This window comes from Zonotrichia albicollis, chromosome 8, assembly GCF_047830755.1.
Source record: "Zonotrichia albicollis isolate bZonAlb1 chromosome 8, bZonAlb1.hap1, whole genome shotgun sequence".
In the NCBI taxonomy this organism is placed as follows: domain Eukaryota; kingdom Metazoa; phylum Chordata; class Aves; order Passeriformes; family Passerellidae; genus Zonotrichia; species Zonotrichia albicollis.
This window is the reverse complement of record NC_133826.1, coordinates 33,857,161-33,880,673: the sequence shown is the minus strand read 5'-3', so window position 1 is coordinate 33,880,673 and position 23,513 is coordinate 33,857,161. Positions and strand designations below refer to the sequence as shown.

Genomic DNA, 23,513 nt, shown 5'->3' with positions numbered 1-23,513 from the left:
TCTTCAGTATAATTAAAACTACAGAATCTTGCTGTTGGAGTAGCAGCTTAATGTCTACTCATACTACTAATCTGAGTCCACACAGCTTCCAGTTGGAGTTTGAGAAGTCAAACGTAAAAAATTGACTTAGAACTACTCATGACTGTAAAACAAATAACTGGACAAACTTCTTCAAAATATATACTTTAATATTTTGTTCTATTCTGTAGGACATCAAGGATTCCTGATAATTAATTTGCACTGCCTGGTGTCTAACCTTTTTGAACCTAATTTGACAAATCCTAAGGATTTTCCTTATTTAGCAACATTACCCACCACTCTAAGAGTTTGCTGCCTAATTTAGCACAGCAGAACTAGGTTGTAGTAATCTTTAAGAATGCTAATCCAATTGAATGGCTTAGTCTTTCTATTAGGGTACTACTGTGCACTCTGAAGACCACTTGCTTGTTTTCTACAGGACCTCAAGCACAACAGTCTGGCAGCAAGAGGAGCATCACCTTTGACATTCCATCTTCACTGCTCCATATGAGAGTTATGTATCATAAACAGTATTTTCAGACTAAAAATAGAAAAGACCAGTCTCATGTCAAAGGCTTCCAGTGTATGAAAAGTGAGACAATTTTTTTTAAACAAGCAGATACTGAGAAGCATTGCATTTTGAATCCGACCAGAACACAGAGCCTGATCTGGCCCCAAAATTTTTTCATCTTTTTGTACATTAAAAATTGGCCACTGTCATTGGAACTATGTCAATATATGCAATACAATATGGCCATTTAAATTCACATGCTACCTTAATTACACCTTATGTGGTTTATGCCTATTCTTAAAATACTGCAGGAGAAAAATTTAGTTACCAGCTGCATTCCAATCATCCATGATACCACTAGAAAATTCATTAAACATGTGAGACTGAGCATCTTCAAACTATACATACATAGCTTAGTAACTTGTTAAACAACAGATTCACTTTCAAAACCTCTAAACATTTTTTCTTCTTCTGTAAGGTTCACAAAATCAATGTCAAAAAAATTTCTACCATCAAGTTGCAGAAAACACTTTCTATTTACTTGCTAAAATGGAAGACAATCACAAAAATTTCTTTGAACAGAGTATTAGTATTTGACCAACTAGCATATTCAGACCCAAACCTGTATTTATCTTTTCTTCTGCATTGTGCATAAAATCTCACGTTATCATTCAAGAAATCCCAGAAGGAGATTTTGTTTGGATATCTTAAGAGGGTTTTTAATATGGTCTTACCATGGAAATTTTCAAAACTACTTTTATTTTAAGAGAACTTTAATGAGCATATTTCCTTATTAAATGCACCAACAATTACATTGCTGTTAAATGGCTTCATTAGCTTTGTGCTGAATCTGTAGAAATATGCCTTTAAAAGATGTGGAGCCTTGTGATCTGTTTATCACAAAGGTGAGAGGAGAAGAAAGCTGGAGAAGCATTAATGAAATTATAGAAAATTACAGGGTACATGAACAATTCTTATTCTTTTTCAATATAATAAGTTAAAATAGCAAAGAAATAATTGCTGAAAAATGGCAAATGCAATTTATCTGAAAGAAATAATTTAGTTACCTGCTCATAATTTAAAAAAACCCCAGATTCCATTACTTTTAATTCCATAATAATTCAACCCATTTAATGTGTGATTTGTTTTTAGAAAATGATTGATTCACTGGTGTTATACCTTCTCACCTACCTAGACAATATTTCTGACATTTCTGTGGCCATTTGTTCCCTACAAGAAAATTGGTATATGAGCATAAACCAAATATATATGGATATAAAACCAGCCTTTATAACCATGAAAGTGTCTTGACAATCAAACTGAAATTAAATTAAATGCACAGGAAACGACTACTTATTTTTAATTATTTCAATTCAGACACACACACAAAAATAGACAGACAGATAGATAGATAGATAGATAGACAGACAGATAGACAGACAGACACACATACACACACACAGAGTCCTGATTCTGTAAAGAACAATAAATTACACAGGGCAGTGAAAAATGGATGGTATGTTAAAAACTTTACAGCAATTATAAAATGATTTTTGAATAGATGTTATTTGGTATATTTGGTTATTAAAGGGTTTATTAGATGTAAGCAAAGTAATGAATATGAGGCATTAAAAATTGACTTAGAAATTACAGATGCATACTAACAAAGATTGCTATGGGGTATTAGTAAATAAGAAGACAATATCAATTTCTTTTGATTAATTAATGTGGCTTTTATCTATTAGAGCATTCAAATGGAAAAAAATGCCATACGCAGTCATTTGTGGCTTTGTTCCATTGGCTCTGCAAACAGAAGACATTTAATGTTAGACAAACTACTACCTAGTTAATATTTTAATAATCTGAAGCAAGAAAAGGTGGGTCATAGCATTTCCTGCTCTCTCACATCTTCTTTATTATCTTAAGAATTTTTATTATTATTATTTTTAGCTGATTATATAAACCTCTTTTCCCCCCAAAACTTTCTCATTCAGTTATGACTTAAATAATAATCTGGGAAAAAAGAAATGTACAAGTGAAAGCTTCCCCCAGCCTTTCTCCCCTGTCCAATCTTTCAAAAGCAGAGACTTTGAAGCATACTACTGATGTATTTCATGCTTGGATAAGCGTGTCACAAGAAACAGCAGCAATCCTCCTGTAGCTGCTCTGGGAACAGGATGGGTGCTTCTTCATGCAAGCTGTGAACAGACCCCAAGTGTAACTGCTGTGCTGGAAACACACAGGTGAGCACAGGTAGCACTATCTGTGCTAAATTAGGACATAGGATTGTTCCAATGCAAAACCCAGGAGAGATACACTCACAACACTCTTCTAAGACTAGCTTTCTTTTGATGTTACATGCCATACTGTACACTTCAATAAGCCACATAAATGAATAAAAACTACCCAGTTGAAAGCAGATACTTACTATCTAAATTAATTTTTACTTAACTGCTAGTCATTACCTTTAATTTACCCCTGGGTGCAGTAAATCACATATTACACATCCTTTCAAACTGTGGATGAGTAGTAAAATTGGATAAAGCTAGAAGAGGTCCAGCAGATCCAGCACAGAATAAGCACAAATGAAAATCCTGGATCTGCTGCCAGAACAAACAACTTTTCTTCTTTGATAGTAGCCAACAAATATATTTTTTAAGGAAACTGTTAATACTTATGCCCCTTGAAATATCTATGAAAGCTATGAAAGTGAATACAGCAAGGCACTGTGGAAAAAAGAAATAAACTACAGGCACTCAAGTTCAAATATGACAACACAAAAGTGTTGCATATTTGTTAAAACTGAGCACATAAAATCACCCTTTTCTTCCTCTTTTCACTCAACAGTTACAACCATACAATGGAAAATACCTTTATTTTCTTCATGCCAATATGTAAGGATGAAACCAATTTTTACAGAAGTGTGATAACACTGTAAAAGCAATATACTGCATGAATTCAGTATGAAGTCACACATGCTTTATCTTATTACAGCAAAATTTAACAGGGAAGATATATGTACTTATAGAAAAGTCAGTGATTTTAGTGTATCACATGCTAATATGTCAGTCTCAAATGTAGAAGACCGTAGACTATAACTTCTTCAGACTCCAGCAAAATTTTGATTGGTATAATATAAAAGAAGTCCTGAGACTTTATGTTTTAATATTAGATTACATTATTTATTCTAACCAATAGTTTGCATTTCACCAAATTTCTTTAGCTGCTACCTTTAAGGCAACTCCTGAAATTATATGAAAATCCTCTGATTTCAATAGAAGATACTGGGGCCTGGGTAAGGTTTTAGTCTGATTTTAAACAAACCAAAATAAAATCAAATATTAAATTAAAAGCATTCTGTTCAGGTTTTGAATGTGCAATGAACTATTTGAAGTAGACTTTGGAAACAAGGGAAAAAATTTGCCAATGAGATAAAAAAGATCTCATGTAAGCAGGAAAATCTATCACTTCTTTTCTAGATTTAGGTATTATCTTGCTCAAGAAATTATTTCCATCTCTATACTAACATGTTCAGACCACTGAGTACTTTCCAAACACTTAGAAGGGTCTTCAGTCACCTACCAGCTGCACAGCAGAACTGGGCTAGCTACACAGCAGAGAAACTGGCCGTCAAAGAGTTATGATGACAATTAGCTCATCATCCATTCTGGGATTATACAAGAAAGACCAATGCCAAAATCACCTATGAGCAGTAGGAAACCCAGTGGAGGTTAGAGCTTCACTGACAGAGAAGTTACTGAATTCTCTGAGCTCTTGACTACTGCATCCCTTCTTTCATATTTAAGAGAACTCTGCCAGGTTGCAAGACTAGAGTGACTTTGTGTCTACCTTTAAAGTATTGCACCAAAATCCAGTCAGGGAGAGTGGTGAGGCACTGGAACAGCCTTCCCAAGGGAGCTGTGGCTGCCCCATCCCAGCTTGGATGGGCCTCTGAGCTACCTAGTCTAATGGAAGGTGTCCCTGACCATGGCAGGGGGCAGGAAAGAGATGATTTTCAAGGTCCCCTTCCAACCCAAACCATTCTGATTCTGTGAATGGAGCATGTCAGTCTCAGTCAGAGACAATTTGACAGCTATTGCAGTACCGAGGGAAAAAACACAACCATTTCAGTGGAACTGCCCAGAAGTCAGTATTGAACATGACAAAAAATTACCCACCTATCTCAAGCAAGCATACAGTTATTAAAAAAAGTATACATTTAGATGAAATTTGGGTAGCAAAAGAAATACATCTAGGAGCTTGAAATTTCATGGCAACACAAGGGATTTTCTTGCACTCATTTCAACAACAACAACAGAGTAGAGTCATATTAATGAAGTCACCAAGTATGTGACCATGTTCACAGGTCCCTTCATGCAACTTGACCAGTAAGTACCATTTTTACTGGAACTTCTAAGTTGCTTCTAAGACATCACCTTTTACACATGAAGAGTTCTTGCTCTGCAGACAGGCAGTGTGGTTCTGTGTATCAAAGGTTAAGCTCATTTTATCGCACATCAAAAATTGACACAAAACAAGACTAACACTTAACATTTGAACTCATCTATGTTAGATATTTTCATTCCACTTGAAAAAACTTACCAGTCAGGGCCCAGAAATTACTTTTATTTCTGCAGTTAAAGAGAGCTTCTTCTTTAAAAAAAAAAAAATCCCACACAAATTCACTGTAAAAATGGAACCACCATCAAGACCTAGCAAAGATGTATTTTATTATTACTTACCACTGAAGAAATTCTATTCCCTACTTTAAATGAGTCATAAAAATCAGAATTCTAAGTTGGCCATCCTTGTTAGAACTCAAAAAAAGAAAGAGACCTGCAGTCATGTCCACAAGCACCTACAAAATCACTGATGTAGCAAGACGCAAAATGAAGAAAGTCTAAGCAAAAGCAATCTAACAAATTTCAAAATTTAATTTGAAAAACATTCTAATATACTGACTTAAAAGCTCCATTTAATGAACACAAAGTTCCATTAACCAAACAAGAGCATAGTCTTCCCCAAGGGAGCAGGATGGGGAGAAAAGAAAGCACAGAGAGGAAAATGTAACTCCTTGACTCCATACCTGCGCAAACCTAAATCCAGCTGTGCCTCATCACTGATGAGCTCTGCCTCGCTCTGGGCAATCCTCATTGCCAGCTCGTGGTCACGGCGCTCCTGTTCAAGCACGGCCTGGTGCTGCGTCTCCTCCTCTCGCTCTCTAGCCAGCTGAGCCTCAATCTCAGCCTGTTTGAGAACAGGACACCTTTAGCCTTACCCAATCAAAACCAAAATGCTACATGAGCAGTATTTGAAAAAAATGCTATGTTGTGTATTAGCTTTTGGAAACATGTACAGTTTACAGAAATGAAAAATTAACAGCATTAGTATTTAGTTAGACCCAAGAAAAATGAAACAGCTACAAACTGAATCTTGGTTTTCATATAGTTTATCAAATATTGTCCACCACTTATATTAACTTTTTAAATAAAGTGCCAAGTAATTTTTTTAATATATGAATTATTTTGTTCATTATTATAAAAACTAATGTTCAGAAGTTTTCAGAATCATTAAAACTCAAATGAAACTGAGGCTATGGCTGCTTCTCCATAGCACTAACACAATACTTCCTTGATATTCTGCTCTTGGCATCACAGGACTTTGTAACAGGCACTACTTTGGATACAGGTCTGTATGTCATTTTGAAAAGGGATTAAGACAGACACTGGAATTCTCTGTGGAACTGATCTAACATGAATTTAAGCAAATGGTAAAACTTCCAACTTAGTGCAGTGCAGGAGCAATTCAAATATACTGCCTCTGCAGAGTCAAACAACAGCAGCAGTTAACCATCATTATTTCACAAAAAGCCTTGCACACACAGTAAATAAAACAGGACCATCCAATTCATACCTTCAAAAGGCACATACACCAAGTTTTAGCCGTGCCCCAAAATTAACAAGGAAACAAAGCTGCTTCCCACCCATCATTGTGAAGTTGCACCACTAAAACACTGAAAACTGTACCATTACACCAGTGACTTTACCTTATGAATCTTGTTTTAGATTAGCTGATAAAACCAACCAGCAGGAGGAAAGATAATGAGAAAGGAACTCTATGTGGGAGAATGAAACACCTTACAGGATTATATATCCACTTGGATCCAAACACAGCATTTTAAAGTAAAAGTGTAAATTACATTCTGCATTGCAGATATCCACAGCTCAGAACCCAAGAAACATTGATAAAGACAATCACTATAGATGTTCTTTTTTCATAAGACTGCTATCCCAGGTCACCCAAGCAATTTCCAATAAAAAAGGAAAAGAGGGATACAGGATCCAAACACACCTCCAAAGGAGAGCTCATTATGAAATCAGTAAGAATTGCCATAAATCAAGGGGAAAGGTGGAGGAGTGGGGTTTGAGCTGCGTGTATTTAGTGCAGCCAAAGGAGCTACCAAGGACAGTCCTGCCTCCTCTCATTATTACTGGCACTCTCAAAGTGTTTGCAGTTAAGCAAGTAAACAACACAATCAAAGTCAAGATGTGACTTTAGTAAAAGAATGCCAAACTTGCCTGACATGAACCACCCACCAAATCTTCAAAGGCTAAACCAGGATTCCCCAACGCTGCATATTTTTAAAATAACTTTTAAAATCCTTTAAAAACAGATGCACCTCCACTCAGAATATGTGAAGTTGCATAGGAACTAGAAATAGGTGATCTGTCTTGGCATACGCTAAACATGACATTTGCCCTATATTTACTAATAAAGCAACATTGGGGAATGACTCTGAGAAATGCATTTATAGAAAGAAGCCATTGGACTTGGTGGAGAACATAAGCTACAAAAAGCATTTATAAATAAGTAAATGAATACAAGAAAATAAACACACAACCCCAAAACCATCACAGTAACAAGAAATCCCCCAAAGCCACACACAGCTAAAGCATTAACCTGAATATGTTTTTCTTCTTCTTCTCTCTTTTTTCTCTCTTCCTCTCCCTGTTTTCTCTTTGCCTCAATCTCAGATTTCCTATTACATAAGAGGAGAAGAAAATGAAAATGTGTTATTATGACACAAATGAACAAGAAATAGTAAGAAATACAAAGTCTCTTTCATAAAACTGATTGGTACTCCACAAATCAGTACAGTTCTGATGACAAGATACTACATGTAAATTATGAAATTTTTCAAGTTCATCTGTATTTCCAGCTGCATCATATAATTTCTTCCATATGCTCTTCTGTCACTTGCCTTACAAAGGAAATGTTTCAACACTGCACAGAAATACAATCCAAATTATTCTCTAAGTGAAAGTGTATCAAAACCAACTTCATTTAAAAGCCTTTCCTGTTTTCTTCTCATTCTATAACCAGCAACTTATTCAAATTCAAGACTCACAGGCGTCTTTCCTCTTCTTCCTTCCTTCGTTTTTGGTCTTCCTCTTCACGTCTCTTCCTTTCCTTTTCCATTTCCTCCTGGATGCGTCATAGCCTCTCTGTTTCGTCCTCTTGCTGCTGCTTCTTTTGCAGTGCACTCAGAAGCTGCTCTGAGCTTTTAACTAAAGCATCATATTCTTTCTGTATCTGTTCTCTAGTCATTATAGTGGTCTGCAAAAATAATAAGAGGGTAATTGTTTTTTATTTGTACTTCACTTCTGAAAGAACATACTTAAAAATATTAAGTGATATGAGATCACTGAGCACTATATTTAAATCATATATACACCTCAGAGCTGGGAAGCTTGAGTCCACTCTTCCCTTTTTTTCTACAATCCTGAGGACCCATTCCTCTCCCCTCTCCTATAAAACCATCCAAATTCATCTCCATATCATCAGTGAAATTAACTTAACTTCCTTTCAAAACATACCTTCACATTTTAAATCTTGCAGTTTTAAGCAACAGAAATTAATTCTTAGCATGCTAGGATGGAAATTAAAGCCTTCCCAGTGTATTTTGCATTGTGCTCTTATCTTCTTTAGTGGTTATTTACAGCTCTGCTTTTATGTCATACATGAAATAGCTTTTCTTAATATTTCTGCTAGCACTCAGAAAAAATACTGCACTGTGTTGTGACTAACTTTTTCTAAAAAGTTATTAGTAACAAATTACAGGTTGAAAATGCTTCAAAAATAGCCTTTTCTAGACACGTTTTCAAACCTTATTGACAGGTACAATTTAATTTCATTTTACAATTCACATCTTACTAATAAAACTGCAATATGGGGATTTGCTGACCTTTTCTGATAGTGTATCATGATGATAATCACATGTTATAATTTTCATTAGAAAAGAGAACCCTAAGCTGATAGGTTACCTCTACCATCTTTTCAACAGCGATTTTAAATAGAGAAGTCTTAATATGGCACACTAAGAAAGCTATAATATTGCATGAAATATGAATTCAAGAAACCAAACTTTTTCTAACATTAATAAATGCCAGTGTGCCTTCATTTTGTCTTTGTGAAAGAGAGGACTACAGACCTGAAGCATAATCAACAAGCTGAATTCTATTTACCACCAAGTTTGAAAAACCTCATAACTGGAAATGTCTCTAGTCTGTGATAAATGCCTTGTTTCAGCCCTTATTAAGTTAAAATATTGGCAATGGTAATTGGCATTCTGATAATGGTAATAATGGTAATTGGTATTCCAATAGTGAAAGCAACAAACAACTTATTAACAGCACTTGTCTCGTAATACCAACATGCATTTTTTCTTTAAAACCTTCAGTGCCAATTTTGACACACAGATACCAAAGTCATACGCACCTATTTTCAGGATTCACTTCAGTTATATTTACAAATAGTTTTAAACAGGAATTACCCAGTGACTGAAAATTAAGACCACAATTTTAAAGTATATTTTCTGTTAAAAAAAATGCATTGGCCTTCTCCTTTAGATGAAGCTTTAAAAGATTCCAGTACAAAGATACTTTTTCTCTCATTATTATCACATACCTTAATTTTGGTCATTGATGCATCAATAGAAGCCTCCAACTCCTTGACCTGCTTGCTTGTCTCTGCTTTTCCCTCCTTCAGAGCACTTACTACTTCATTAAATTTATCAAGTCTCTTCTTCAGTGTACGTACTTTTATCAGGCCATCAATGCTGTGAAGGTAAGACAGCTTATTTGCTTATTTGAAATAATTTTGGATGGTGATACTTTTAAAACTCCACAAATCACTCATGTAAAAAAGGTAGATGGGGAGAGAAGTTATGCCTTCTGACAAAACTCTCCCTCTTCTTTGAAATTTGAACATTATCACATCAAGTAACTAAGCAATGGAGCCTTTTCCAAGCAGTAACTAAAATTACTTAGCAAACAGTGGCTCAAAATGGAAAAATGCATTTTTATTTTGAGAATTAATTTGGGCTGGCTTTTTGTTTTTCTCACAATAATAAATGGATACTAATGATTACTAGTATCCACTAGAGGATTTTAACTGGAAAGGATAAAGGCTGAGTAGCGCTACTTATTCAAAGAGCAGTAACAGAATTAATCAGATAAAACTCTACTACACAGTATTACATCCCAGAATGAACACCATCATTACACCCCAAAGGATTGAGAAAGCAAGGCTGGGGAGGAGTTCAGGAAAACTCAAGAGTTTTTTTAAGAACCACTATTGAAGGCCCCACACAGAAGTTACAAATCTGCAGACAACCTTCCTAAACAGATATCACTATACTGGGATTTGCAAATCAACACACAAAAGTAGAAACAAAATCAAATCATTAAAGATGAGCACCAATTAGCTAAAAAAAAAATGTCAGAAATGCCAAGATTCAAAATGAAACATAATTCTCAAAGGATGTAAAAGAATTTATGAGAGGCCCACAACTAGAACAGAGCTATGTCTCTGTCAAAGAACATTAAGGTGTCAGCAGAGCTTAATTACTGAAGTAGTTTTTCCATCAGTATTCCCTGCAATCAGATAATGGAATTAATTTCATGAGGAGATAAGACAGTTATTATTTCTAAGATAAAAATGAAAGGGAGCCTATAAAGGAAGGAAGGTGTGAACTTGTAAAGGACAAAAATTAACGACCTTAAATTAAATTAGACAGACTTAATAAAAAATTTTTAAAAACAAGGTTGTCACTGAAGGATTTTATGAACAAAGAGATAAAGAAACATCTTTAGGAAAGGTTCAGATTTAGTCTATGCATCCTTGGAAAAGAGTGAAGGAACACAGAACCTCTCAGTCTCCTTCAATTGTACTCAGCATCACTCTATGATTTCAGATAGATTTAGTTAATAAAGTAAACCTCCTCTTACAGTCCCAAGAAAATATTATTTAAAACATACTTCCTTCAACCAAGGAATATCTTCTTACCGTGGTTTGTGCTTTCTCTTGCAAAGCCACATACGAATAGTCTTTTGTATTTTAATGCAGGCACTGGCTCGATATTTTATCTTATTTTTCACTGTAAACACACATAAGACAGAATCTTAATGTTTTATACAGTTTAACACAACTACTATCTTCCTTATACATTTGATGTCACAAAACTGTATGCAGACTATGTGTGCTTGAGAGCTTTTTGTATATTGGAACCACAACATTTAAGAAACAGAATAGCAGAATTCACAATCTTGTGCCAGGCACAGAGGCTCCCACCCAAACCCAACAGAAACAATGAAATGTGTGCACACTCATACACCCCTCCAGATTCACAGATACCAGTAACTTTTGTTAAAAGTTAGAGCACACCCAAGATTTTAGAGTTACAATCTATGATGTCTGAAATCTCCTAAGAATTCAGAAATTCTATTTGCTTCACTATAAACAGCAACAAATAATAATCAGTCACAGACTGTGCTGGCCCAAATGCACAGCCATGTGTGCACTGGCATAAGGCCTTTATGCTCTTCTTCCCCATTCTAATGCAGTTTTCACCCTCCATGTTATCAGAGACTGCTGACATTCTGCATCAGACCCTTCCCAATCTCCCAGGTACCTTTTCTGAAGCACACCACAAGTGCCAATCTCTATTGCACACCACCTTATTACTACTCAGCAGAGTAACTTCAAGAAAAATCCCACCAACCTTGAAATCAGTTACTCAGAGTTCAGTATGTATCTGCTATACATGTCCTTGGCCACATTTCAAGGTGTTATTAATTGCTTTGCTGTATTTTTAACCAACATTTTGAGTTAATAAAACATAAGCCACATACATTTAATCACCGAGAGAGAACACCATTGAACTTTTTTCCAACGACTGCAGATAAGCCAGCGGTTCACTCGTTTAACCAGCTCTGCCAAGTGATCCGGATCAGACTTCATTATCTGATCAAACTCTGCAAACTAAATGGCAATTAAAACAAGTTTTACATATTAGCAGGACAGAGAGTGTTAGATACTATTGTTTGAGATGAGGCTGAATTAAAATTTTTTATATAAACTGTATGTCATTATATCAGCTTTCAATTAAAGTCAGCAGATAATTTTCTTACACTTTGTTGTTTAATGATAACAGAAATTACAAGCGCAGATTTTTTATATGTTTGCTGTATGGACGTCCAACCCTTGGCATTTTGAATAATATAACCGTTTACTAAACACCAAAAATACTTATTGTCAAAATTTTTAAAAATCAATTGCTTTTATACATCCTGGAGATGAACTCTGGCCTTCCACAACTTCAAAACACATCTAATTGTGTATCTGTGGAAAAAAATAAAAGCTGAAAGCACTTCTCAATTTTTAACCTTTGTATAAGTTTCCCATTGAAGGCAACGTTTTCTGAAAATCCTGCACTTCTGCTTTTCAGTAAATATAAGACAGGAAGAACATTTTTCTGGGATTACAATAATTTTCCTTTGTCATCGCAATAGCTCTCAACTTCATCTCCTTACTCTGAATAGAAGCAGCAATGTTCAGAATTACAGAAGGAGATTTCAGTTATAAACAGATTTTACTAGAAAATATTTCTTCTTGGCTCTGACTTCATCTTTTTAAAAGTCAACATAATTCTTGGAATACAAACATTGCATTAGAAATACTGCAGCATCAGCAACAAGACTATAAACCCAATTGTATCCATACAAATTTTGTGGTTTATTCAAAGAAAATGAACAAAATTATTTATACAAATCCTGGGCAACCTTATTTAGGTTGGCCACACTTTTACCAATGTGTTAAACAATGTTACTTTCAAATGTCCTTTTCAAATGGAAATTATTTTAAGATTCATAATCATGAACTCCAAGAAAAAGATTACCTTGCCAGGTCTAAAAAACACCTTGGTTAGTCCAAATTTGTAATCATTTTCATTCAGTCCCAGGGCTTTAAATAGGGCCTGAAACACAGAAACCAGAAAGGATTAAATTCTGCCTCCTTCAAAGAAACATGAAAACCAACATCACAATATATTTTCTCATGTGGATGATACAGAAGAATTATTTTCTTACTTTGCAAAAAAGCCTAGGGTCCAGTCGAGCCAATTTTTCAGGCAAGTATTTCTTGTACATATTATACAGTTCATGAAATGACGCTCGTGACGGGAAACCACCTTGCATCAAATCCAGAACTGACACCATCCCTAAATTCACAGACACATACACAAAACCTGGCATCAGTAACATGCAAATTAAGCTGTGAATTTTATGATAAACAGTAAGTAGGTTTATGACATAAGACTCAAAGACATTGTTCAGAGACTAAACCACAAAGTTCAGCTGGGATTTGATCAAGCCTGTAGCATTTTTTGATTATGTGATCAGTCACAAAAAGTTAATACTGAACACATGAGAAAAGCCCATAAGGTTTTCTCCCTATTTGAGAAGTAAGTAACACTCAATCATCCATATGATTTTTCTTCTAATATTTCTTCCAAAATCTTTTTTCTTTTTCAGCAGATTTGACAATTTCATTTTCAAAGGGAAGACAAAAAGACCCAAATCTACACCCCAAACCACCAAACAATGCCCAACCAGGCATTTATTTCAATCATGTGAATGGTATTTGTGAGACCTGGTGCAGATACAACCTCAAATACATGTGCAGGGCAGTGCTAGAACATTTAGTGTACTCGAAGTACAAAGTATCAGCTGCTAGGATGTAACATCAATGTCCCCAATAATGTTACAACATTTTGGCTGCAACTAGGGTATCAGTAAATCCCAGACACTGTCAGTAAGATTCAAATTACTTCAGCAGCACAGGCTATACCAGCTTTTACCCCTATTTTACATATTCTTATCCACGGAGGCTGCAGGTAAGATTTTAAGTTAGACCTTAACTTGTGGTTGCTGTCATAAAACTTAATCTTCTGCATACTTGCTTTCAACAGAAATTTAATTTGTTTATACTGTCTTTGTTTTTCAAAAAGTTCAGTGGGGCACGAGCAAATAAAGCTATACACTTGGAAAGCATCTAGCATTTCAAGAATAACAAAGATGCAGCATTTCATCCATGTTAGGTGTTCAGCTCCAAATCAAACTAATAGTGATATGAAGAAACTTTTGAGAAAGTAAGCTTTTGAGAAAGTAGTATAATTAAACTCAATCACAGTATCAAAAAAATCAAAGAACACTGGTGTGCATCAATTACTAGATATCTCAGCTAACAGTGACTGCCTCTAAAATCTACAGGAGTTTCTAACACTTCAACTGCCACAGAAATTTTAAATTCTATTGTTCCAGACTGAACTGGTGCCCTATTAATACTGTGGGCAACTCTTCTTTGCAAGAAGAGTCCTAATGCCAATTCAGATGAATTATTTCTAAAATGAATGCTAAGTCACTAAAAATCTAAATAGCTGTTTATAAGGCATAAATAACCTATCTTCTAGAAAACAGATCAAGCAAGGAAATACTGCTTTCATCCCACATATTTAAAGCTTACGGTAATTTTTAACCACAAAAGTAAAAATCAGAAGGAAAAATATCAGAGGCATACATTACCTGAACACTGAAGCTGAGAGAGGATCTGTCCTCCTTCAAAGTGGTGACTTGTCATCTTTAGATTAGGTTTGATACAGCGCATAAAGCTCGACCCCTAAGACCAAAGCAAGAAGTTAGCAAAATACAGATTTTTAAAACTCCTAAAATAATGGTTAAATAATTAGGACTTATGGGGGGGGGGGAAGATAAAAATAATAGTATTCTAAAAGAGAAATGCTGACATTATCATAGAATCATGGAATGTTAATGGGTTGAAGTGAGCCTTAAAGGTAATCAAGTCCCAACCCCACCCTTTTCTCTCATATACCAGTTTTGCACTGAAATCTTGGTCTTTATGTAACTGATCTCAATGCTAAAACCATTAATTGGATCCTCAATTCTGTTGAATTTTCACTCAACTGTTCTCTTAACATGTATATAATCTATGATTTATGACTCTAGATCCTACTACCCTCAATATCTTCCACAGTCACAACACTAAAATGCCCCAGAGTTCACATGAGCAAACCAGACTCCTGACATCAGAATCATGCCAGATGAACCTGACCCTTAACTTCTACTTTTTACAACTTCCTTTGGCTCACAGCTGCAGTCTCCCTTCCCTGATGTTCCAGTCTGCTCCTCTGCTATGACCATGTGTGCTACAGTGCTACACCACTGCTCTCTCTGATGAGTTGACATTTAGCAAGGATAACATTTTGCCGAGCACCACCCAATTATTCAGATTTTCCTTTAACAGGTGACTGCTAATGACAACTTTGCATATTCTAAAACAAAATTGGGACTGAGAAAACATAGTATTAAGCCTGATTTGTGGCATATTCTCTCTTTTTCCATCTCTCAGTTGAGAATGAGACAGCACCTGCCAAGGGAACTCTACATTAACAATATCTCCCCAATCACAGATTAGCTAAACTCAAGAGTACAGCAAGCCTGGCCACACACTTTTTTCCCTGGACTGTATTTCAGTTCCAGAATGTTCTGGGTGAAATAGATCACCTTCAGACCAGTCTCATGACTGCAGTAAAATTGTATATGCTGGCTATACTCCAAGCACCCCACTCCTTTGTTTCCCTTAATTTTCCACACTTATTCTTTTTTTGACAGAGCATAACCTAATATCTATAATTGGTTAGAACTTGTGGTCAAGAGAAACAGCACTGTGTTCCTACAATTCCACGTTCTAAAGTAAAATGGCATGTTGTACATGGAGAATTTCACAAGCTATCTAATCATATCAGCCAAATTAACAAATATTCATTAGGGGACTCAGTTTCCTTGACCACTTGTGCATTTACAGCCTATCAAAAAAAGTAAAATGAAAAAATATTTTTAATGACTTTATGGAACATTAAAACAATAATTAATAATAAAGCATTTCTTAAATTACTTACTTCTAATAAACACTTCTAAATTTTCTATAAATTAGTCATCAATGATAACCAATGCACAGAAAGAAGTAAAAGAGACAAAACAGGAGGTTGCAGCACAGACAGATTTCATACTGCTTATTCACTTTTTTTAACTTTCATTCTACAACTTTTTTGAAGGTGGTTGGTTTTCCTTTTTCCAGTAAATATATAACCATTACATGCACAAGAAGATGTTCCAGTAGCTGCAAACTCCAAAGCAATTACTAATCACATTTATTGTAAGCCCTAATATTGAGATTATCTACTTTGTTTTACATCAGAAAACTGTGAACCTTCATCTGTATATATACTTACAGTGCTGTGAAGCTTCTCAAGAAGCAAATTTAACTGAGTCTGTAAAAGAAAACAGGTATTTCAAGAGCCTTACCATGGCATGAACAGAAATGTACACACCAAATAGAGGTACAGCATTACTGCATGCATGCTCATTGTTAGTGAGACAGAACTGATAAGCCAAACATTCACCAATTTTAATAGACAAAATCATGCAAGTGTGCATGAATGGCCCTGAGGAAATTGCTTGTATTTAATTGCACAACAATACTGCATGGACTAGTCACTTATTACAACATAGTTATCACAAAAAGCATGCACGTCCTTTTGGGAAAATAAAAAATAATGACAGTGTAATAAAATTATATAAAAAATTAGACCAATCAGCAATCATTTTTAAAAAAGACACTGAAATTTTGTGAAATCCCAAATTTAATCTATAACAAGCATTATTTGTGTGTTACACAATTAACACAAAGTATATTCCCAGGCTTTCCTTCTGGGTTTTTTTTTTAATGTTATGTCAACATTTACCTGTAATGATCTATTTCTATTTCCAAACTTCCAACTTTTTAATTCTCTATTGATGACAAAAATTACACTTGCTGAGGTTACATTCAAATATACTGTGATGAGAAAAGCCTGTAATACTACTATTATTTGCAGTCAGGTTTTCAGGATAATCAGAGACTTAAACCTACCAGAGAAAACAATTTAGAGTTGGTATTGAAAGTAGTTGGTAGGGACTTTAAATACTCCAAAACCACATCAGAAAAATAGCAATATTTTTACTTTAGAGGTGTGTCTGGGTTTTGGTTTTTTGGGTTTTTTTTTTAAATATAAATTACTGCTGGGCCAGCCTTTCTAGTTTTTTAGCAAACTTTAAGTATATAGACTGCAGCAATACAAAATTCAGTATGTCCTAACATATTCTTTTTCAGCACTGGAAGCAAAATTCAAAGGATCTGACTTCTGACTGATTTTTTTTAGCCAGATCTTTCAATTACCTTGAATCCAAGAAACAAGATCTGTATGGGTAGTGTGCATCACCTACAGCTGCCAGTTGTCCCTCTGGTAGATAAAATTGGTTTGGGATTTTTTTAACTTAACATGGATGTGGTTAGAAAGAGTGCCACAAGAAGCATGACAAACACTAATAACCTCCTGCTCAGTTCTCACTTATACATACTGTTTATATTTCAACTTGATCATAATAATTATGTTTTCTTAAGTCAGAAACACTTAAGTTTGCAAGAGACAGACTAATTTCCATCAACAGAATACATTTCTGCTTGAGGAAAACTACCCCTTCCTTATACTCTGTGATTTGACAAGAAATAAGCCAGAGACATTCTCAGGTGAACTTCTTCAACAAAATCTGTATATGAGCAAAACATATTGCTAAAACTACTGCTCTTTGAATTGTCACAATTTAATACATCATTAGCATAAGGTAAAATCATCTCAGATAATCTTGAAGAGATCCAGTGATAAATGAATCATTATTTTCTCAACTGATTAATGAAAATTAATTTTAATTAGTTATAAGGAAGGGATGTGTGAAGGATTTCATAAAGAGAAGTCCCTGCAACATCATCAATAATTGATATAATTAGAAGAAGTTCTAATTTCAGTAGTTCAGAAGACTGACTTACAAATTAATGCACAAAGAATTCTTATTCTTAAAGAGATGAAATATGTAGTAAGAGAAAAGACCTTATTTTGATGTCATCTGAAGTGAAATATTCAAGGCTATTAGTGTTCATCAGCATCACATGCTGTGTCTGGGAAGGTAACACTACATGAATTACTGAAGTAACACATACATTCAAAATGCCATGGAACTTGAAAACATTGAAAGAATTATAGATTGATGGGCCAGATCCAAGAAGAACATGAGTTGTGCTCTAGGTGGAGAGGGGAGTACCAAAGTAACAGAAGGAAATCCAAAAAAGTTCCCCACAAAATTTCTGCTTCACTTCAAAAATGCCTCCCTTTTAATTCACCTCTCTTTGGGCAGTGGTATAATGCACAAGACTGCACCACAGAAGGTGGGGTGCCAAATCCGAGAGAAACTGAAAATCTAGATGGAAGGAAGAGGAAACTATCTCAAAAGATCCCACAGTTGATTTCACTTTTAAAATACAGTTGTAAAAAATTGTGGATCCTAGCTTGATTTAAAGCAGACTCATGGCTGCAGGGTTTGCTCAGGACATGGCTTATCTGTATGCAACTTTTCAGACTACCTGATGATCATGTATTTTATATTAAACCAATTGCTGCACTTTAATTCAACAACTACTATAGAATAGGAAGGAGTTAAAAAGACTCATCAGAGCAAAACTCAAGAGAGCAGCCTGCCCAATTCCCAATTAAATGCCAAAACCACTACCTTACAAGTCAGGCCCTGTATTCTGCTCCTCGTGGCACCATAAACACTTTATTTCTGGCTACCTAACAAAACAACTCCAGAAAGGTGTAATGAGAATACCCTTTGTCAGACTGACCAATATCTTGGTGTTCACTACAGGAAATAAAATAGCCATAGAACACAATACAGTACAGACCTGAAGCAGAATACTATCGCTATAAAAAGCAAGTGTGCTGCTAGCATATCCTTCCTGGTTTTTAGCCCCTGCTGAAGAAAACAATTTTTTAGAAAACAGCTCCAAATGCTAGCCACAAAATGTGATTATGCAAGAAGGAATTGATCTTGCAGTCCTGATCCAGTACTTAACCTTGCTATGGAGCAGAAATGCAGAAACACTCTTCTGTACTGGCAATGTCTCACTCCATCTGCAGGTGTTTTGGACTATCTAAGATACCTGCATTCCCCAGGGACTGTGTCAGGAGTCTAGCTAGGAACATGAGGGAGGTTTTTGGTGGCCCTAGGTAAGATAGCATACCAAAACTGTTTCAGCACTTGACTTGAAGGCATATAAATCCTTCATTGGATCTGGCCCAGATGTGTTGAAAAGAGCTCTTGCTGAAATTGCTGCAGCTCTACCAACTGTAAATCCACGAGACTGAAAAATTTACCTGCAGCCCACGATGTGCCTGCTTTTCATCTCTTAATTCCCCTATTGTTCTCTTTCTAGCCATCCTGAGCTGGAATAGTCCAGCTAAAATAAAACTGCTGAATGAGAAAAGGATGCAGAAAACATTTGGAGAAGACAAGGTTTGAAGGTCAGCTTTGCAACATCAGAAGAAAGGAGAAAATGAGGAGAAGCATCAGATTCAGGTATTGGGAAGGGAAACATTCAGCACAATGAATATCTTCCTCTGTAAGCCATGACTAAGTATATATATATTTCAGAAAAGGAATAACTATGGTTAAATTAGGTACTGAATTTTGAGAGTTTGGCCAACTGTAGGGAATCAATACATCTTCTAGAAGGTATAATTACAATAGGATGGAAGAACACATTTTGTCACATCTAGAAAATTTTAAAGTCCACCGAATCCAAGTTTACATCTCAAAACCTGTTGAATAAAGACTTCTATGTGACTTTGAAAGATTCTGACCTAAAAATCCCTGTATAACCTCTGTAAGGACTATTATAGAAGATACTTTTGACAGAAACGCATAGCATGTAGCTTAAAATGCCAGTTTCTTATAATTCAACAGAAGGAAACCATCTCTTTAACCAAATTTTCTTCTGCATCTCAAATTACTGCTAGTTCTCCCAACCTCAGGTTCTATTTAATTCAAGTAACATAAAACTGGCATATATTACAAGATAGGACTCTTTACTCTATGATTTTACCTTGAATTTGTTACCCACACTGATGAAACTGAGTTTTCCAGCTTTTTGTTTGGGATCCTTGTTGTTGTTAGTGTTGGCTTCAAACAACTGTCGAACAAATTTGTCCTTGGATTCACATATAAGAGATTGAAGAGACATGTGCAAAGCATCATTGTTTTTTTCCACAAATTGCATCTGAAAATACAACCCAAGAGATAAAAACATATTTGTTTTACTGTCCAAGTTACTGCAGTCTAATTAGAAAACTAAAGGAAATATAGTTACATATTTAAAAATTAGCAAGAACACATGGGGTAAATATTAATATATTATTTCAAACAACTTTTTAGCTGGATACACAAAAGTCTAATGCCAGAGAGAAAAGACATTCTTAAGTTTGAAGGATGTTGTTGGAATTATGAAACCCGAAGAAAGGTTTGGTGCCTTTAACAAGATCAGTTGGTTTTTTGTGGACTTCCACTTCCAGCACTCAGCACATCATCATCTCTTGGGAGTTCTGCGAAGCTTAATTCTTCACTGCCTGTAATATCACTTAAGATCTATTGTGAAATAGGAATTAATGTGCATGCTTAAACCTACACAGTTTGGAAAATGAAATGAAAACAGGTTATTTTAGACGTACTATGACTATTTATGAACACTTGATTTATTAAAACATATTGTCACTTCCTACAAACTTTATATATCTGGTTTATTTAAATTGGATCACTAACTTTGAGAAGAACAATATATTACAGAGAAAGTCAAGAGGTCAATATATTAGTATCCAATTTCCCATTTACAAAATCCTCAACAGCTTTTGGTGCAACTTAATACAGACTTTGATATTAATGAACAGAAGATGCCAGGACTGCTTTGAAGAAAATACCAGATGTCCCACAAAAGGGTGGGATTCTTCTTTGATAAGAATCAAAGGATTAACACAGGCCTCCAAAGTTTTCTTGGGCCATGAAGACACAAGAGAGGAATATGTATGCAGCCAAGTAAGTAATGCAAGTAGCATCCTTCATACATGGTGAAGTTATACAGACCAACAAAGCCTTATGGACCTTCATTTTAACTTAAACTTTCATTTTTGAAAATTGATGGTCTAGATACCGGCTTCAGGTCTTACAATGTTTTTGTACAATAAGTAATAGCCAAAACAGCACAAGAGCCTGGAATGTATTTTGAGGGTAGCAATTTCAGGTATTTTGTATTTTTACATGAATGAGTCCATTGCCAGTAGAAATGGAAAACACAAAGTACGATGGGGACTGTGTACAAGGATAATCATGTGTCCAAATACTCTTCACTAACAATACTTTTATATCACAGTTTATTCTTCTCCCCAGGATGTAAACACCTTTTGATGCAAAATTTGCAGTAGGCTGTGAATCAATATATTTAATACTGACACCATTACCTGTAGATTTGAAACAAACTTTTACACAAAACACATGTCATTAAAATGGGCTGTAGCCTGAAAAGTTAAAAGAAATTTGTCAATTCGCAAAGACATATCAATGTTTGAACTTCTCTTTTGATCACAAGAAATTTTGTCATTGAAGCTATATGCACTGAAAACATATAAATGTTCTACAAAACACAATAAACATAGTGTTCCACAGATAAAATTACCGTCTCGTAGCACACTGCTCCTGCAAAGTGTCGGATAATGAAGCCTTCATCATCTCGGATATTTCTGTGAACGGCCAATTTAGACTTTCTTGGAATCTGGAATTAAGGAGTTGAATTACAAAGAAATATTGCAATGGAGACTAAGAAAAAGTTTATTCTTAGAACACCATCGTGATCTGCCAGGAGCACTAGATGCTAAAATCATATTTCCTGTAAATACAATTGTGCTGATCATTACCATTCCTGTCCAAACCATGATGTTCTAAAAACCCAATTTCAAACTCTTCACACACTTAAATACATTGCATTCAAAATACATGTCACCAGGATTGCTAATACCAGCCAGTTGATTTTGGTTGTGCCTTTAATCAACACTTTCTTTATCATAAATTTGACAGCTGATGAAAAACCTTGTTATGTGAATAGGATTAGACTGAAGCTCAAGATATGGCTTTAGATGGTATAAGTTAACAGGCAAGCACTAGCTGATCATACACACACCATCAGAATGTTTCACTTCACACCAATTCAGGCAAGCAGGATTAAGTGGAAACTTAGCACAAGGTAAATGGATGACAATTTTTGTAAATGGATTTTAAATGATGGCTTCCTTTACTCATATTTTTAGGCATTTTTTTAAATTTCAACACAATTCATGGACATAAATTTCAACAATTTGCCTTAATCTTCCAGACAGTGCTGTATGTTAAAAAATAAGCAACAAAAAAATTTTCCTAGTATGATTCCTATATTCATCTCTGAAGTGCTAGCTAGACACTAGACATGAGTCAAACGTTCTCCAAAGCAAGAAATTTTTTAAAAGAACAACAAAATAGCTCATCTGATAGAAAACAATCTAAATTAAAATGTGTTTTTACTTCCTTTCATGTTTTACATGTTAAACTTCAAATGCAAGTCAAGAATATGGCTTTAGTTTCAGCAGGATATTAGAATTGCTTGAAGTCTTCAGTGAACTTTTCATCAAATCTAATCACCAACCTTGTCCTTAACAAAGAGGTACAGACTGTGCAGACTGGGCGGTATGAGATTTCTTATGAAAGATTTTCATTACAGTGAAGTGTTACTATCAACTGTTCCAAGAACTGTTTCATTAAAACAAGACAGACTACAAAAATAAACCTACCGAGAGCCTGAAATGGTCCTTGTGTTTTTGATGCACAACTGAAGTAAAATGCTGGTCACTTGGTTGGGGAAGACGATTTTCTTCATCCAAAATATCCAGTACACCTACTAATTTTGCTTCAATCAAATCTGTTAATAAAAAAACCCCATATATTTATGGAAATTGAATATATCAACTTGTATCACTACTGAAAATTACACACCGAAATGCTGCTGATCTGATTCTCTACAAAAGTACCTATGGAAAGCCATTAAACAAAATACAAGAAGTCACAGCAAATCAATTCTGTAGATCTTAATAGGTATGTATAGGATATCCATCAAATCTAGAAGTTCTACGCTTGTGGAACAAGGGAGAAAAAGATCAGGAACTAATTGTTTGATTTTAACTCTTAATCTCAAGCTGAAATTAGTCATCCAAAAAGTGCCTAAGTCTTCTTACAGTACGATCCTAGGTCTAGCTTCAATTGCTGGGGGAGATTTTTAAGCTTTTCATACACATTTTACCACATGTCAAAACTAAAAGGTTAATACTTCCATTTGACAACATGACTCAGTGAGAAGTAGAATTTGTTTTAGGAAAGGCAGACCAGCATTTAGCAGACAGTGGTGGTTTCACAGCTTTTAACAACTGAATTGCCCTGACCTCTCACACAGATATTCCGAAGCCCTTGAAAGCTGACACAGAAATTCATGCTCTTGAAACTATTAGACACAAACTTACAGTTTTGCAATTTTTTTTCATTCTCTATGAAACTGCTCTTTTAAGAGGAATTTTTACTACAAACCTTTTCCTGTGGAAAGGATGAAACTGCTATTCTTGTAC

At 35.1% G+C, this 23,513-nt stretch overlaps 1 protein-coding gene and 1 long non-coding RNA gene across 2 annotated transcripts in view; one reads left to right on the top strand and one right to left on the bottom strand.

Moving 5' to 3' along the window:
• LOC141729888 (uncharacterized) overlaps positions 1–23,513 on the top strand; it is a 751,946-nt gene that overhangs the window by 501,612 nt on the left and 226,821 nt on the right. The window lies entirely within an intron of this gene.
• LOC141729780 (unconventional myosin-VI-like) overlaps positions 1–23,513 on the bottom strand; it is a 63,871-nt gene that overhangs the window by 12,183 nt on the left and 28,175 nt on the right. The window contains 15 exon segments of the mRNA XM_074545508.1: positions 1,721–1,759; positions 2,303–2,332; positions 5,616–5,776; positions 7,490–7,568; positions 7,938–8,146; positions 9,497–9,647; positions 10,877–10,967; positions 11,722–11,851; positions 12,768–12,845; positions 12,958–13,088; positions 14,452–14,545; positions 16,179–16,217; positions 19,925–20,098; positions 21,545–21,640; positions 22,689–22,816. Of these exon segments, the coding sequence (XP_074401609.1) occupies positions 1,721–1,759; positions 2,303–2,332; positions 5,616–5,776; positions 7,490–7,568; positions 7,938–8,146; positions 9,497–9,647; positions 10,877–10,967; positions 11,722–11,851; positions 12,768–12,845; positions 12,958–13,088; positions 14,452–14,545; positions 16,179–16,217; positions 19,925–20,098; positions 21,545–21,640; positions 22,689–22,816 (1,630 nt within the window).